Source organism: Macadamia integrifolia, chromosome 12 (genome assembly GCF_013358625.1).
Source record: "Macadamia integrifolia cultivar HAES 741 chromosome 12, SCU_Mint_v3, whole genome shotgun sequence".
Classification (NCBI taxonomy): Eukaryota; Viridiplantae; Streptophyta; class Magnoliopsida; order Proteales; family Proteaceae; genus Macadamia; species Macadamia integrifolia.
The window spans coordinates 8,280,620-8,299,510 of NC_056568.1; the positions used below are offsets into that span (position 1 = coordinate 8,280,620).

The 18,891-nt window shown below is 39.3% G+C and overlaps 1 protein-coding gene across 1 annotated transcript in view; it reads right to left on the reverse strand.

Moving 5' to 3' along the window:
* LOC122057998 (TSL-kinase interacting protein 1-like) overlaps nt 1-14,741 on the reverse strand; it is a gene marked incomplete at its 3' end in the record, with an annotated part of 22,218 nt that extends 7,477 nt beyond the window's left edge. The window contains exons 1-5 of the mRNA XM_042620371.1: nt 14,574-14,741; nt 11,965-12,178; nt 11,743-11,825; nt 11,609-11,656; nt 7,954-8,063 (exon numbers count right to left, since the gene is read on the reverse strand). Of these exons, the coding sequence (XP_042476305.1) occupies nt 7,954-8,063; nt 11,609-11,656; nt 11,743-11,825; nt 11,965-12,091 (368 nt within the window). The remainder of the gene's footprint in view (nt 1-7,953; nt 8,064-11,608; nt 11,657-11,742; nt 11,826-11,964; nt 12,179-14,573) is intronic.
* Between the last annotated feature and the right edge of the window lie 4,150 nt (nt 14,742-18,891).

Consider the following 18,891-nt stretch of genomic DNA (forward strand, 5'->3'; position numbering starts at 1 on the left):
CCCCCCCCCCCCCAAAAAAAAAAAACCCAATAGGAAGATGAAATTTGAATGGATTACTTCTGGTTTGTTTGGTAATTGCCTTTAGTGGCTGCATTTTCTCTCTTCTCTTGTTTTGAATAGGGATTTATGTCTCCCTATTATTTATTCTTTCTCCTCCCCCTACACGGCTACTCATCTCTCCTCTCTTTCTTTCTTTCTTTTCTAATCTCACCATCACATCTATTCTCTTTTTTCCCCTTCATCCCCCTTTCTCTCTTCATTGTTGAATCCTGTAACCCAATTTGGTAAGTTTCCTATTTTCTCTCCCCCCATCTTTCCACAATGAATTGTTAAGATTTTAAAATCTTCTTTTATTAATTACACCCATCGCCTTCTTTTGGATATTATTATGGCCCTTATTATTATTATCAAATCTGAACTTTATATCTGAGATCAGATCTAGCCAATATCTTGCCATCAGATTGGCAACCTCTTCCATTCCATTAGTGGCCCATTACCGTCGGCCAATTGGATCTTTTTGATCTCATCAACTCCTTAGGCTCTAGGGCATGCCAAACCATACCAAGTGGCCAAAATAACCACTTTATTGGGCTTCCATTTTTAAATCTCCACGATTCTAGAGCATAGTTGTCATGGTGGCAAGGAGAGCCTGGGCGGTACCAAGGCGCCTTAACGCCTAGGTGACTAAGGCATTGCACATAAAGAGCGGGGTTAGGTGTAAATATTATTTGAGTCAGGAGTATCAGAGCATTTGTCATCCAATATCCAAAACAAAATCAAGACAGCATTGCCAGCCTCAAGGCACGTTGCCAAGAAGAATCTTTCAACGTGTCTCTTTTATGCCTCTCAGCACCCTCTTCCAACAACAACAACAAAGCCTTGTCCCAACTTAATGGGGTCGGCTACATGGATCCAAGAAAAGCCAAAGAAAGGGAAAGATAAAAAGGCATTAAAGGTGACAAATTAGTAATCACTAACAAAGTAGAACACAGCTAAAGCAGGTCCGCTACCTGGTTTCAGCACCCTCTTCCATGACTGCTAATTCCCTTAATTGGTTCCCTACCCATATCCCAACCTGTATTCAGCAATCACCTTTCTCAATAGATCTCCCTCAGCATACCACCAAAGTTATTAGCAAATAAAGCTCTATTTCTTGATAAAAATCTTTCCACAGGCTCATCGCTTCTGATTACTTGGATAATTCCTCGTCTGAAACAACGTTTAGTTCAACTTCCTATTAGGGATAAACGGGATCCATCGTTGGTTCGTACGTTTCAGCGAATGCATATGGGTATTCGGTGAGGGTGGAGAGGCAGAATTCATACATGGTTCAAGATCTCGGTCAAAACTTCAAGTTTCAACCGAAACTTCGAGGGATCAAGCCAGCCCAAGACAAGATGGAAGGTCGAATTCACTTTAAACCTGGTTTCATAGTTTAAAGTATCGGTATGTATCGTATCGTATTGGCCAATGCGTATCACTATTGGCCCTTACGGATATAATACTACCGATACGCTACATGAAAATTTTAAAATCCTTTTGTATCGATATGTATCGTACGATACCTTCCGATACACACCGATACAATATGATACCCACCGATACGTACCGATACTCTATGGAAATTTAAAAATCAAGGTTAAATGTACGTTTCGGTGTGTATCGGTATTATCGACCGATACATACTGATACGGTGCACTACGGTCATATAATGGCCAAGATGGGTCATCTTTCAGAAAAACATGATTTTTTGAGGGGTTTTTATTCCAAAGTTGCTGCCAACTATTTTTCTCTCTAACTAAAGTAGAAATTAAGGTGAAGAATAAGAATTTTACATTTGTGGGACAACTACAAACCTTGGATTTAGTGCGATACTCTCAATTTAGTGTTTATACATAATACATGTTATATATAGCTTTTTAAACTATTTTTTCATGCAAAAGTGTATAAAAAGTGTAACTTATCCATTTATGTGCGTATCTTTAGCGTATCTTAACACATCTCCGATGCATATCTCAATTTTGGCCTATCGATACGGCGACCGATACCGATACTTTAATCCTTGCCTGGTTTGAACCATATTTCTCACATCTCGGTAGTTTCAAATTTCAATTGAAAAATTCCAAGTTTTGACCAATTTTTACCAATTTCGGTAGTTTTCGTCAATTTTGACCAGCCCATGACTTGTCAAGTTTTGCCCAGAAAATACTAGGGGTGCAACAGGGCCGGGTTGGGCTGGGTTTCTTAAAACCCTAGCCCAACCCTGAGTCCCCTTAACTGGGCCCAAACCCACCCTGACCCTGACCCTGACTCAGGGCCGCAAAACTTCAACCCTGGCCCTACCCTTCAGGGTTCAGCCCTTATCCACCCTGATTGGCCCTGATTTTTTAGGGTCGGGCCAGGATGACCCTGACCCTGACCCTTATTGATCCTGACTTTGGTTTGCCATCAAGGGTTAAGTATACCCTGACCCTGACCTTGCAAAATATGAAATAACTTAAAAATAAAAAATATTCATAATAAAGAGGAGATTAAAAATACAAAGTTACAAATTTCTTGGTAAAAAAAGCAAGAGAGATTGGTGAGAAGATATATTAGGAGTTTTGAGGTGTCAATGACCCAATAAACAATATATAAAATTAGGTTAAATTCAGGGTTAACATCAAGGTCAACATCAGGGGCCAAAATCAGGGCCGGGCCAAGCAAAAACCAGGGCCAAAAGTCAAGGTAAAAAAATCAGGGCCTGGTTCAGGGCGGGCTGGGCGGGCCAAAGACATCAACCCTTACCCGCCCTGACCCTGACTCGGGGTCAGAAATTTTAGGGTTGGTCCAACCCTCAGGGCCAAAATTTTTGAGTGGGTACTTATTTAGGATCAAGGCGGGCCAAGGGAGGGTTCTGGCCGTCAGGGCCAAACTTGCACCCCTAGAAAATACCAGGTTTCGATCTTGTCAACCCATTTCTTGGTTTCAGCCTTGGTCGAAACCGGCCTCGAGATAGAGATGTTGATCCTTGATTTATGGTTCATTAAAGCATCATGTGACCATTTTTGCTAATCTTCCACAATAAAACTTGGTGACATGACTCCTCCGACTGTACAATTCAACATTTCACAATCATCCCAAACCAGTATTTCATGAGAAAGGCATCATAGACATTTTAGGGAAGTTGATCTCTTAATCGGAAAATGATCAGTTAAAACCAACTTTAATACAGGTCCCTTTGGCTTGAAAAACAGGACGAAATCTTCCAACTTACATTAGCATATTTGGCTAAGCTTATCGAGCTTCTACTTCTGTGCTTCCAAAAGCCAACTTCTAGGAGGTAAGGAAGTGGAACCCCTGAAATGTGTCGGTTTGGAATCTTTTCCACCTCCAAACTGAGAGGCCAAGAAGTTGGGAGTGTGCTTATGGGCTTCTCAGGCAGAAGGTAAAGATTCCAAACCAACAGATCCAATTGGTCCCGCCTTCTTACCTCCTATAAGCTGGCTTCTAAAAGCGCATAAGCAAAAGCCCGATAAGCTCCCCCAAAGAGATTGGGTGCACCCAGTGCATGAGGCTCCCACCTCTGTGGGGTCTAGGGAGTGTCATAATGTACGCACCCTTACCCCCACTTCGCTGAGAGGTTGTTTCCTGACTCGAAGCCATGACCACTTGGTCGCAATGTAGCAAGCTTATAGTTGCGCCAAGGTCCTTAATGTAGGAACAGTTCAACTAAGAAGCAACCCTATAGTAGGATTGATGAACTTCATATCAATGGAGAACTTCAGCAGACGCCATAGGGAAAAAACTGGATCGATTGTCTCTCAATTGCAAGTTAACTCAACTGAAAAGGAAAGAAAATAGAAGATAGATGAAGGGATAAATTTGGATTGAGCCTCTCACTTTCTTCCGGGCATCTCGCAACCTTCGTGGTTTTCAACAAAACGCTTTTTTCTTTATTCATATCGTTGGATTTAAATTACAGCCACAACCTTTATTTATAATAATAAGAATCAGTTACAGCAATTACTCTTCCTTATGTGGAATGGAAGCTCCTGGACTTTTTAGAAACCAATAACAAGTAAATCCAATCCCCATTTAATTAGGTAACAGATAAAGAGTCCTAGGAAACTACAAATTACATAAATGATGCTATAAATAGAAACTATCTCTGGCTAATAAAATCCCCCACGCAATAACTAAACTTCCCTAAAATTTAGCACTAATAAAAGCTGTAAATCCTCATATTCTTCTCCACATATTGGCCAGGGACCCACTTGAAATATGGAATATTCTTCCTGCAAATCAGATCAGCTTGACAGCTCGCTTTGCCTTGAAAAGAGAACCTCCACGCAAGCAATATTGGCCTTCAATCCAGCTGGCATGGGGCCCCGAAATCTGGAATTATTCTTCAGCAAGTCAATAGAAGAAAACTCCCAAATATATCTCCACGCAAGGTGGCTATGGGGCCCACCAAATTGGAAGAAAAACTCCAAAATATGTTGGGACGATGGGAGGGGGAAGGAACCTCGCTGATTTCTCTCAAACTCCTCCCTACAACTCAGTTGGTCGATGTGGCATATCTTGGCAGAATCGATGGTAACCCTGGGCAGAAGTTGACAGGATCAATAGCCCCAAAATAAGGGCTGGACTTTTTTTTTTATGTAGAAATAAATTCATTATCAAGGAGAAGAGGAATATACAAGGGAAAAGAGAGGGGGGAAGGGGGGGGGGAGGGGGAGGGGAAAGGGGGGCGGGGGGGGATGAACAAAAACAAAGGGCTAGGAGGAGCCCAACAAGAACAAATCCCAAACTAACAGCTAAGGGCAAAGAACAGGCCCTACACTAAGAAGTGAAGCATCAAGAAGGGGGAGGAGATGATAGTGGTGGGGAGCCCCCATGAGACAACAGTGAGCATGTTCCTTGGGGTATCAGGAACCATACAGTAGCGGAGGCAGCCCAACTTAGAGCTAACATCGAAGTAGATGGCTTTCCAAATCTTGTCAAAGGAGCGAGAGCTAGAAGTCCATCTACGAAGATTTTCCCTCTAGATATGGTTAATAGTACCACAAAAGTTAAGTTTGCCAGCATTATCAAAAATGGTAGGACCCTGGAAAGTCATGTCAACATAGATCCATTCTCTACTCAAAGGAAGTTCTTCTACGAGAAGGCCAACATGAGCTAAGGACTCTTCCATACAGTGGAGGAGAATGGACAGGAAAAAAAAAAAAAAAAGGTGGTCAGCATCTTCAGTGCCATTCCAATAGAGACAATAGGAATGAGGCACTTGAATATGCCGGTAAATAAGAAAAGATTGCGTCGGGAGGCAATTGGAAAGAGCTCGCCAGGCAGTGAAGCTATGGCGAGGAATATGGCCTTGAACCAAATGATGCTGCACCAAGGGGAGAGCGGGTCTTTAATACGAATCTAATCCCAAGTAGAGGCAGAGCTGAATAGCCCCGTGGGAGAGGGGGTCCAGATGATCTTATCTTGACTTCCCCTATAACCAGGATGGATGGGAGGGAGGGAGGGAGGACTAGAGATCAGCCAGAGGGGGAGAGGAGCAAGGAGGGGCCTAATCTCCCTAAGAGATGGAGGAAAAACTGAAGCATTTGTGTAGAGGCCAGAGGAATAGATAGTTCTAAGGGCTAGACTTGAACCTCCTTTGAAGCCCAATCATTGGGCCTGCATTATATCACTCCTCCCCCCAAAGAGATTACAGACTATAACTACTAGTATAAAATGATGGGGTGCATCTCCAACTTTAATTAATGGTTTTCCTTACTTTACGAGTCCATATTCAACATAAGGGATACAGACAATTTCTTTCATGTGTATGGCTCATTTTATCACATATTTCATCATTTTTCTTTGGGCCAAATTTTGAAAGGTCAAAAAATGATTTGGTGCAGCTTCAAATCTTGTTTAAACACCTTTCCAGTAAAAGATGTTGTCATGTTGCAATCCCAAGCTATTTGGGGACTTTTATCATCAATTTTACTTGCAAGGGACTCAGACACTCAGTTGTCATGGGCTTTCTACAATAAGGATTTTAATTTAACTAGGAGTTCGAGTTACAAAAGACATTTAAGCCACTTTCCTTTTCCCCTTTCTTTGGGGTTTTTTTTTTTTTTTTTTTTTTTGGGGGGGGGGGTGGGCAGAGCTAGTCACTCACTAGATTAGTTGTCAAGGTGTCACATAGGCAACAAGTTGCCTTGAGATTCAAGGAGACAAGCCGCCATTAAGCCAAGGTGCGACGGTCAAGATGAGTTTAGTAGGATTTATATAAATTCTATATATAGAGGTGCTGAGGTAATTTAAGACATTTAGGTTGATTTAGGAATCTAATGAAAGAACGCATGCTAATTTTTTTGCAAAGATCTTTCTCCTCAGCTGCACTTAAGGCTTCTTTATGGTACATTGTTCTATTTATTTCTTTGGTTGTTCATTAAATTTGTCTTTTAAAAGAATTGAAAGATGTCGATTTCCTCTCAACCAGTTATATTTTTTTCTTTTTGCTTGAGAGAACTTCTTTGATTCCTCCTGTTTATCCCTACATCTCAATATTATAGATCTTCCCACTTGGACTTACAGCCTCTCTTGGAATCTTTATTTCTTCCTCCATACCCCACCCCTCTTGACATTCCCTCTCTTGCTTCCGCTTGGCAGTCCCTCCCCATTCCCTCTCTTGGGCAAAGTGGATAGAATCATTTGGTCCCCTTCCTCCTCAGGTCTGTTTACCTCTTCCTCCGCCTGGAACCCTGTTCAATTAGCCCGTCCATTCACTCCCTTGCATAAACTAGTCAGGTTTAAATCCCTCATCCCCCGTCACAGTCTCACAACCTAAGAGCCCTCTCCAATTACCTCCTTACCCAATCTTCCCTCATCTATCCCATTTGCCTGTTTCCCCTTGTTGCCTTTGTTGGAATGGATTAGAGGATAGTAACCACTTATTCTTTGAGTGTCCTTTTTTCTACCTTTATCTGGAAGTGTGTCATTTCCAAATGTTGGCCTGCTAGGAGAAGACCCCTCCCCCTTTAGAGAGAATGGATATGGATTGATATGACTTATGCTGGTAGATCTATCTGCGATATTGTTGGGAAGCTTACCTTTGCCACTACTATCAATGACATTTGGATGGAGAACAATCTCCGTAGATGGACTTCCAACTCTAGATCCTTTGATAAGATTTTGGAATACCATCCACTTTGATGTCTCCTCCAAACTCAATTCCACCCCTCACAGCTCTGTTATCGATTCCCCAAGGAACAAGCTTATTATTGTCTCGTGGGCCTCTATCTTGACTCTCCCCCCCCCCTTTGCCCTCTAGGGTTGTTTCCCCTTGCTCTCGGCCTTTTTGGCCTTGTATATTCCCTCCCCCCTTTGTTTTTCCCTTGTTATTATATATTTTTATTCACCCAAAAAAAAAAAATTATCCTGAATATAAGGAAGATTTTATAAAATGGTCTTACCCTATACCCTTCACCCACAGGACTGGATTTTTGCATATGTCATACACCATAAAGAAGGTGATTCAAAAAAATCAAAGGTTTGCTACATATTCAGAGAAATTTTTTGAGCCATTCTAATTCAGGAAGAAAGTTTAAAGGTTCCATTTGTTTGGATGTATAATACCCAGAAGTATAATACAGCAAGTAAAATATTTTCTTTCAGTGATTTATTATACAGTTTTGGGGCATAAAGAAATAGTCCTCACTAAAAAAAAAACTTTACATCTCTTATGTTTACTGCCAATGAAACAAATTCTCTCATTAAAAATTCAATGTTCCTTTTTTTCTACTTTTGCCCATTTTACATAAAGACAAAAAGAGCCTAAAGCTATTCAAATGTAAAGACTTACAGACACTCAGTAACTTAGGAAGGAGGACTGGTCAGGAGGATATCCTATCTAATGCATATGATTCAACAAACTGAAAGAAAAACTAAGGAATTAATTTGTTTAATAATGTTTACCATCTAAGCATTGCAGCATTAGTATCTTTGGAGTTTTTTGCATCTAGACTAAACCTTGGACCCAGTAGCTTGTTCATACGTCTTACCAGACGATAGTAATAATGCCTGACCTGCATAAACATACATAAAGAAAAAAAAAATAATGAATTTGATAGGAAACCAGACAAACCAAAACTGTGATCCATCAAAACAGTTATTTTCCCCCCAGTAAGACAAGTAATGTACCCAAATGGCAAACATATGGACAGGTATGGAAAGTACAGTCATGACTCACTAGAGATATGGACTGGTAAGTACAATAAGTTATTTTTCCCCCAGTAAGACATGTAATGTACCCAAATGGCAAACATATGGACAGGTATGGAAAGTACACTCATGACTCACTAGAGATATGGATTGGTAAGTACAAAACGGAAAAAAAAAATATTGTGATTAATGATTAACACCAGAAGGAATGATGCAAATTGTGATGCCAGATTTGAATGGAAAAGATAAACAAGGGTTATAAAGCCATGACCTGAGAGTTATTCCATTCATGTGGCTCATGCCCATGTCATGTAGCCTCTCAATGCGATAAGCCGATAACCAGGGGGTACATGAAGTGACAGATTAACAGAGGTAGGAGTAATGGAGTTTGCTGGCACAGGAAGAAGATTGCAAGCAAAGGAAAGCTGTATTGTTTCCATTCCTATATTTGGCATAACTAGCATATGAAGTCAGAAATTCTGTCAGTTATGTGGTGCTTGTATCAAAGGAAGCCATGAAGTGAGGCCAGAGCAAACACTAATTAGAAGCACAAGTATAAACCTGATACAACCACTATGGGCCTACCGAAGTTCAAATTAGTCAACTATAAGAGGCACTGGAAAATTTGCAAGTAAGAGGGGAGTGAATGCTTTCTTTTTTGGCATTTTGAATCTATGAATCGTTAATGAACCCACCTTATCTGTTGACTCTACCCGATCTGATATTTCTATCAAGCATAACTTCGATACATATCGAACCTATGAATCTATTCCCTCTTTTTGGTCTGTAATTAATTGGTTAGTCCTTGGATCTAGAAATAGAATAAATATCCGTTTCTTTTTTCTTTTCTTTTTTTGGTAAGAAAATAAAGATCTCTATCTCGAATGAAGAAAATAATAAAATATTGTTTCCGGATATCTCAATTGCTCAAATTCCAAGCAATTGTATCCTTTCAAGAAATGCCCGAAAGAGAAATGAATATTATTTAGATTTTGATTTTGAGACAAAAGAACTAAATCAAATATTTCAAAAAGTTCCACCAGCTCATTGAAGTTCAAAACCCAATTTTAATGAGCGGTGGCACTGGGTACGCCCTTTTTTTTTTTATTAACTCAATGGATGAACCTCCCGAATTCTCTATGGATATGTCAAATATTTCAACTATCAGCAACCATTGACTCTGGCATCAATCTTTACTTGGATCATAGTTGTCAAGGCATCGCCTAGGCGACAAGCCTCCTAGTGCCTTGGTTTCCTTAGTCACCTAGGTGAGTGCCTTTTTAGTGTCCCGTTGCATACAGCTCCCCTCCAACGCCTTGGCTCACCTAGACAACGTGACAACTATGCATTGGATAGTTGACCATAGGTTACAACTAATACGCTTGTTAAACCATTATGTTTCTTCCATGGTTCTGGCTATGGAAGCTTGTTTTAGATTCTCTCTCTTAATAAGTCTAGATGTTGGCGAACCTTCCCCATAGAATTCATCTAGCAAAGGAGTAAATCTAGCACACAAGTATGTATTGTGCAAAGAGTTGGAGAAATATGTCTCGCTTTAAACTGCATGGAGCATGCACAAGAGCATGAGCAATGGGGGTTTGGTATGATTTTATTGTAAGGGAGATCAAACCTATCATTCACTACCCAATTTTACTTTTAGGGAAAGGACAAGAATGTTGTAGTGTGCCTTTTACAGTTTGCCGGGGGTTGTGGAGTAAACGAAATCGGGAGGATTTTAAAATCATAGAAGTAGCGGGAGCCTCGTGCACTGGGTTGCTCTTTTAGAAGAGATTCTATAATTAACTGTTGCTCAAATATGTCCCAAATTACAATGAAAATATATTTTTTCTTAATCATCTAGAACAAAATAATGTATTGATTTCTCAAAATAAACATTGATACAGTTGAGATATTGGCCATCGACTCCTTAAAAACAAACTATACCACCTACACATCATATAAGAGTGCATGCGCCTGGGAGGGGGATACACAACAGGAAGAAAAACAGTTTCATCCACTCCAATCATGGTAGTCAAGGCGACCCAAGGTGGTGCAGGGGTGCCCAAGCACTTAGGCGACAAGGCACCCGCCTAGCCGTTGCCTAGGCAACCAAGGCATGCAAGTGTTATTTTTTAAGTCTCCTCTTTTCTAACATTCTTTGATATGCTACAATATACTTTATATCATAAAAAATCAACATTAAGCTACATCAAGTCATCAAAAATCAACATTAAGCCACATCAAGTCATCAAAAATCAACATCAAGCCACACCAAGTCATCAAAAAACAACATAGAACTAGAAGACAACAGAACTAAAGAAGCAAGTTATTGAATGTTTGAAACAATCATACATTTGATTTATATTGTTCTTGGAAATGATTATTGTCTTGGTATACTTAAACTCACATTTGGTTTATAATATTCTTGGAAAATATAATCTTATCTATAAGTAATTAAATTGCTCTCGATTTAGAGAAATGTTCTTGTTCTCTAATAAGTTTGACTAGTCAACTGATTTTATTTTTATATGAGACTTTTTGCATTAGGTAGAGCACAAAATCAGCTTTCCAACAAATCCAAGATTACTTAAATCTGATTTATATTGAAGGAGTCCTATTCTAGTCAAACCTTATTTGGTGTATAAATGCTGTTTAAAAATCGCCCCTATGGGAACACAATTTTAAACATCAAAACAAAATATTATTATTCAATAATCTGATTTAAATTGAAGGAGTTATCTTCCATCATAATAAGATTTATGAAATTTTTAGATTTGAGAAAAACCCTTGCATTTGAAAGTTGAAAATCAGCCCTACAACCAAAATTCTGTTTTTTGTTCTTGAATTGGGGTGTTGACTTTAATCCTTTTGGAATTTGAATTTTTAACTATTTTTATTATATTCATTTGGGGAATTTTTGCTTCTTTATGAATGCTATCTTAAGTAAATATAGCATTTACTTAAATGATGTTTGACATAAATTGGTGCTAAACCTAGTTCATTACCAATAAAAACGAAATAAATAGAATAAAAAATTAAATCAGTGACTTGCACTAAGGAGACAATCGCCTAAATCCCAAAAAAACCACTTGGTTGCAAAGGCGACACCTTGACAACTATGACTCAAATAAAATCTTTTGCAGTTAAAACCCAATCAATAAGATACCAATCAATGTTAGCACAAACTCTAGGAAAAATCCAAAGAATGTCTTCGAAGACCCTTCTATTCATCTGTTTCCAAGCCACCACAAGCAGCATAGGGCAACGAAAAAATAAAAACAAAAAAAATTTCCTTATAACCAAAAGAAATCAAGGATGATTGAAAAAGTACTGATCTGATGTACTTGTGGCACCATATTAGCATATTGTATGATATTTTGTAGTAAAATGTCAGGAAAAAATTGATTACCTGATCCTTGTTTTTACTTTGGACACGAAATGTGATCTTCTCAAAATTCTGCAACCAGAACAAAGAACATCCACCATTAGGAAACCTCAGATGGTAAACAACCCAATCACCAAAGCAAATGTTCAGAAACATGCCTTGCCAACTTGTCGCAATGCATTGAAAAAACTTTCTTCTTCTTGACGTGTCCAAGCAGCCCATTGACGTGTTTGTCTTTTTACTGCATAGGAAATATGGCATGTAAGTGATGAGTACAATTGGTCTCTCCCCAGATAAGTGCTTAGCACCATTACTACACTGTCAGAAGTAACCAAAAGTGTAACAAGGTAACTATGTGGATGATGACTATGACAACATACCAGGCTTTTGAGAAGAAACAACATTCTCAGAGTAAGTTGTTACACCAGAATCACCATCCTTAGCCAATAGATTCTCGGATGGAAGGGGAGCATCTAACTCCAGAGAAACCAACGACTCGGTGTTCATATCGAATACATCTAAGAAAATTAAGTTCTCAAAGTTTCTGGAACCAAAACTTCAGATGATGCTTCTTCGCAGATTCCAAGTTTCTGCCTGTAATTCAATTTAGGCAATCTGTTAACATGACAAGTAAGAATTTTAGTAACTATAAAAATCTAGAGAGAGGAAAGAGGAAAACCAACACATACTGAACCATACAATTCATGACTTTATTAAAAACTTTAGCATAATTTTGCAGTTTAATACAGATCTTTAAACTTGAGAACAGGGAAAAAAAAAGGACTGCTCATTCCAAGCAATGACCCAACTTCACTATCAAACTAAAGAATATAATTGTGATAAAGCATAAAACCCACTTGGTTGCAAATATTGCGCATAAATAAATCAGACCAAATTCCCTCTTTTTGTTGCAGTCTAAATATGAATTACAAAAGCACCTCAAGGAGGTGAGAGAAGCTATCACATGCCATATGCTCTGCAGGGTACATTTTTTTTTGGGTGAATTAATAAATGCATCAAAAGAAGGGAGGAGGGAGAATATATCCCCTAAGGGAGATTACAAGCCCTGTAAGGGTAACCAAAGTCCAAAAAAGACAGCATTCAAGGCCCAGTGGGCTTGAGTAGAAGACATGTCATTAGAACACAAAGCCCACATAGTCTTAAAATAAAAATAGACAAGAAGCCCAACAACGTAAAATTCTAAAGCCCACATGGGCTGAACGTGAACCCTGAAGCCCAAAGAAGGAGGACGGGCAAAACAAGGAAATTTCAGGTAGGGTTCCACCAAACCCTACCTACATATCTATCATGTCAACTTCCAGCCGTCAAGACATGAATCAAAGTTCCGGCAGAAAAAAGGCAAGCACGGTAGCGGGGCGCGGGCCTTGCAGGGGCCACGGCCAAGAGAAGCTGGCCTCACGGAAGAGACAACCGCGAAGATGGGGCGCCGGCCTAACGGAGGGCATCGGCGAGGCGGCTATCGGCCGAGCATGGCTGGCAATCTTGTGGGTTGCAAGCCTTGCAAAGAGCTTGCCAAGAAATCACCGTGACAAATGATTCAATCAGAGAGGAAATGCGAGAAAACGTTTGATCTGCCAAGGATCCAGAAGAGAGCATGGCTAGGTCAGCGGCACAATGGCACACTCTGACTGTGCAGCGACTCAAGGATGAGAGGCCACAGGCCCAAAGAGCATCAGTGGAGGGGGGAGGAGCAAACGAATCATTCTGGACACAGGTCAGAGCAGCGGATGGACGGCGACAGAGCCATACCCAATCAAAGCAGCAACTTGAGGATAAGCAGCGGCAGGCTTAGAGAACGCCGGTGGAAGAAGGAGCCAACAAATCAATCAGGGAGGATCAAGAGGATCCTGGCAAGGTCATCACCAGATCTGAGTCAAGATGGGAGTGGAAGGATTTGGGAGGCGGCAAGGGGTGGATCACGACTTCCCCGAAGATGTGAGCCCGGAGAAGAAGAAGAAGAAGAAAAAGGTTCGGAGGAAGAGGGCGAAGAAGAAAAGAAAGGAGAGCAGAGGGTAAGAGGGAGAGGACGAAAGAAGAAGAAGAAAGAAATGGGGGGGGGGGGGGCAGCCCGGCGTGAGGCCAGGCTGCCCCAAGCAACAGCACTTTAGGGTTCTCCTGGAGTTCTCGCAGGTGTTAGGGTTCTCCTGATTTTCCAAAAGATAACTCAGCTGGGTACATTACTGCTGTGACAAACTACAATAAGACAACCCACTATCTTACCTGACCTAAAGTTTGTAACCTCCTCAGAGCAACCTTTATAATTAACCAAGCCTACAAAAACCACCATTCTAACCACAAAAACTCAAGCAACTCATGCACTTGATAACCAAGTAATCGCCAATCACTTGCATCAGAAACCAAACCATCAAACATTCTTTACCCCCACCCCACCCCCAAAACACACCACCTCCCCCACACCCCCCCACAAAAAAAAAAAAAAAAAAAGATAATAAGCAAACCTAAAATTAAATCGAAATGTGATTATCCTGAGCATCAGAGTAATAATGCAGTAGAAAGCATCAACATGTTTTCTCAGTGACGAGATGATTCCCCTGATCACAACCATTAAAGTAGACATTCAACAGAAATGAAAACTATTTTGCAGAATTAGGCTTACCATAGAACATAACAGAGCTCTCAAAATTTCCACCATTGAAATAACACCCAATTCTGCTTAAAAACCCTAAATACAACAGGTGAAGAAGAAAAACGACTTTTTTTGGGGTAGAATTAGGATGGTAAGAGAAAGATCAAAAAAGAAAAAAATGAACAGACGTCAAATGAAGCAACTGACAGTAACAAATATCATCATCATTGACTGTTACTTAAAACGGATTAAGATTTGAAACCCAAAAGGAAAAAAAAAAGTTGGAGTTTCGACTTTGAATTCATCAACACAATGTCTCAGTCACGTCAACCATAAGTCATGAACAGAAAAAAAGGAATATAAATTTTCCAATTTCGATACCTGGAAGAGTTCAGAGTATCCATTGAACCCAAAGATCGTTCTTCGAACTGGATGGATGACAATGATTGGTTTCCGCCCAAAAAAAAATAATATTAGAAACGGAGAGTGAATCATCGGAAAGCTGTCGGCAGGGAGAGAATCCGGGCTACAGCGAATTTTACTTTTAGAGAGATTTATCAATTAATTTTAATTATAAAATTGGATTATTACTTTAAGTTTAAATTTTTTTTTTTTTCCTTGGCTAAATTTAGAAGCAATTAAATCGGCAGTTACATCTTAATAAAAACTCTACCAAAAATAAAAAGGACCTAATGCAGTAACACATTCCCTTCTCTCCCATCCAACGGTTGAAGGCATGATTGTGTATATATACAGTTGTGCATAAAACCTTTTACCTACAAAATTTAAGGGCAACTATTTTTTTATCCGCGAGATGCCTCTATGCCCATAGATACGGGCATGATCATCTTTACACGCCCCTTTGTCCGTGGTGCAGGGGCTATCACGGACAAAAGACTTTTTGCCTACATTTAGAAAGAATCCTCTCAGTTTAGCGTAGAAAATGACATACACGCTGGAGCATCTTCAAAGCATGGTGGGGGTAGCACGGTCATTTTGCATCATATTGTGTCTGGGCATTTCTTATGCCAAATTAGCATGTTTCTTTTCACAAATTTAAGGGGGGGAGTTCCCTTAAAGGCAGCATGGTCCTTGTGCCAATGTGGAGGCCAATGGGAACGCATGTAGAAGTAACAAGGAGGACGGGATTTTCCTTTTTTATGGCGGGACGATCATTTCGCCCCCTCTAGTTTTTTGGTGTAGGGCTACATTGCCTTTCAAGCTTCTTTTTCCCTAAATTCACGGGAGAGGGTTCCTTGAAAAATAGTGTAGCCCCTACACAATGGGAATGCAAATGGAAGCATGGGGGAGATTTCCACCTTTCATCAAGGGGTAGAACGATCATCTCCCTCGTCTTGTATTTGGGCACAAAGACCATGCTACTTTTCAGGCTTATTTTTCCATCAAATTATAGGAAAAAATGAAGTACATGATATCAATATATTGTATTTACCTCCCAGTACCTCTTTCCTCTTTCTCTCTTCATTAAAGATGTGGTCTCTTTATAGATGATTTGACACCCATTGAAATCTATTGTCTCTCTTCGCCAGGTTTTAGTTCATGATATCAATGATAATATTGGACACTATCAATATTAATATTGGTTTTAGGTATTGATATTTGGATCAATTGTAATGGGCGAGTCTGTGGTGCAATGGTTAAGTTGCACTATTTGTAATATATTAGTTACAGGTTCATAACTTGGAAACAATCTCTCCTACAAAGCGAGGGGTAAGGCTGTGTAATTTTGCCCCTCCTAGACCTTGTAGTAGTGTGAGCATCGTGCATTGGGTTGCTCTTTTATTAGATTGGTTATATTGGTTGTTCGTATTGATATTGTATAAGACCAATCCCAAAACTTGATCGATTCGGGATTAAGTATTGGCATCATGACATGGGTAAAATCATAAAAAAGAATACTATTTTTTTTACTAAAAGCAAGGGTAATATTGATTGATTCAACCGATAGAGGCCAATCTAGGATCAATATAGATCGAGACCGATACCAATACTGATAACTAAATCCGTGGTCCCGATTCCAAATTAAAATAACAGTTTTTCATTAAAAAAAATAACACATCCATATTATATTGACCAATCTATACAATAAGTATTGGTATTGGGTTTGATCAATACCAATATTGAGATGTATCAACCGATACAGCTGATGCCGATATGATAACAATACTTAGAACCATGCTTCCTGCTAGTGGCTTAGAATTTAAGATGTCAGTATATAAGCGGGCAACTTGTCATCCCTCTCCCTAAAATTAAAAAGACATTAAGGGCCTATTTATATATATATATATATATATTTTTTTTTTTTTCTGGTAAAGAAATTAAGTGCTTATTTGGGTAGAGCCTAGAAGTGAAGCAAAATGAAATAGAAAATTGATGAAATTTCTATCATTCTCATATACTTATTCTATATTTACTTAAAACTCCTTTATCATAAACTTCTTTTATGATTCTTTCATAAAAAACAAACTTCCGCCTCTCTTTCTTCATTGTTAATTCCAAATTCCTAAATTATCCCTTGTCCCTCCCCCCATGTAGCACCTCCTTTTGCAGCCCAACTCCGCTCTTCGCACCTTCTGTATTTCCCTAATACGCCTCCCCACTCTTTCTCCATTCCACCCTTATCTCCCTCCCACCACCATTGCCTTGCCATTTTATACGGAAATATCACAAGCAGAAGAATGCAACATCAAATGCTCAAGCAACTTTATGTAGCCTATCAGAGGAGCCCAGCCATATCCGCTCCCCTATTGTTGGTAACCTGATCTTTGAGACCCACTTCCCCCCCGTTTTCTCTTTCTTACTCACTTGTAAGGTGAAGAGTTTTCTTGATGGTCAAATGTGTCACCATTTGTTGCAAGTTTGAAGGTTTGCCGATAGAAGGCACTGTCACTATTGTTGCATTGAAATAATTCGACTCCTTCATATGTTTCGAATGAGGAAGGCTTGCTTTATTTATTGATGTACTGGAATCGCAACTTTGTAGTGGGGAAGGGAGGGACTGAGGGTAATTTGGGATTTTGAGTTCACAGTGGAGAAAGGGGTAAAAATTTGCTTTTATAGAAAGCGAGGTAAAGATAGGGCAAGTGATATAAATTTCACCTAGAATGTTCATTGCCAAAAGAAAATATTGCACCCAACAAAACAAAAGCGCTCTCTAATTAGATCTTTGGTATTTGGCTAGAATTAGAGGAAAGCGTTTGGAACACATGCCTACACCCATTTCATTGTCTCCAGCCACTAGTCATTCTCGATCCTAAACACCCCCCATTTGAAGATTCAACTTGAGGCTTCCTCCTTCGCCCGAATTAATATACGGGCGTCGTTGAAGGAAACCCTTGTCCCTTATATATATATATATATATATACGTGGTAGTGGTCATAGCCCCCAGGACAAGCCCCCATATGGCAAGAAGTGCTTCCGTAGGACCAATGAGCGATAGTGGGCACGCCAAGACTCGAACCCGCAATCAGTCGACTTGAGTGGTGATGAATTGAGGGCATTTTCACTACTAGGCTACCAACCCCATTGGTTTATCTTCTTACATCACTTACAATCAAAACGGATCACAAGGAAAATAAGGCCATTCTATATCAACTAACACACACACACACACACAAACATATGACATGTTGAAACACAACTAATTCCAATTCAATAATGAATTCTCTTATCTCACAATTCATATGTCGAACATTTCATTCATGAGAAGCCCCATCTATCTGTAGTGTGACTTTTGTTGTGCAGTGTGTTGTTATTGCTATGCCTAAGATCAAATACTTCATCTATTATGTAAGACCAAGGACTATACAACTATCAATAATTGGTGGAAATGTTTACACTTAAGGATGGCTATTATTGCTTATTGCTTATGATTCAATTACTATTATTGCTTATTGCTTATTGCTTATTGCCTATATAAATATTTTTAAATAACCAAATGAACATTAATGCCAACATTATGCTGAGATATAGACCAATAGGCAATAGGCAATAGGCAATAGGCAATAGGCCAAAAATTGAGATGTATTTTAAGAACTTTTTAGAACTATCTTCCATACCCAATCAAAAATTGGAAAAAAGGACAATATATGTTCTTAAGATAACCATCAAGAGAGCCTTGATTACATGGTCTCATTTTGAACTACATGGTTTATATTGATCCAACTATCAAGTAAAGGTGTCAAAATTTGACTTTTTTCCTTGTACTTCTAGTCGTTAAATTGAGTAATTCAAGATTTGACTTTTCAATCATTTATCATTTCTTTAAAGTCAATTGCAAAATATATTACCTTATACTTATTGAATGAGCAAGTGATCATGTAGACATGTTCACAAAATTTAAGCACTTGCTACTACATGATAGATACCCAAAAACTGCAACCTATATCAGTTTCCAAAGCCAACCTTGCCTAATTCCAAGGTAGCTCTTCTATGATGGTAGTATTATTGCCACTCAGAGGTTGGCTGCGAATAATCCATTTATATATAGATGATGACATTTTGAGTGACATACTTTCATTTATTTATTTATTTATTTTCGGAGTGGGGAGGGCGGGGGAGGGAAAACCGTATGAAAGAGTAGGACAAGCCCCTATTGTGGAGCTTAGATCAATATTAGTGTGACCTGGTATAAAGACATAACCTTCATCAATTATTGATAATGACCTTCTTGCTAAC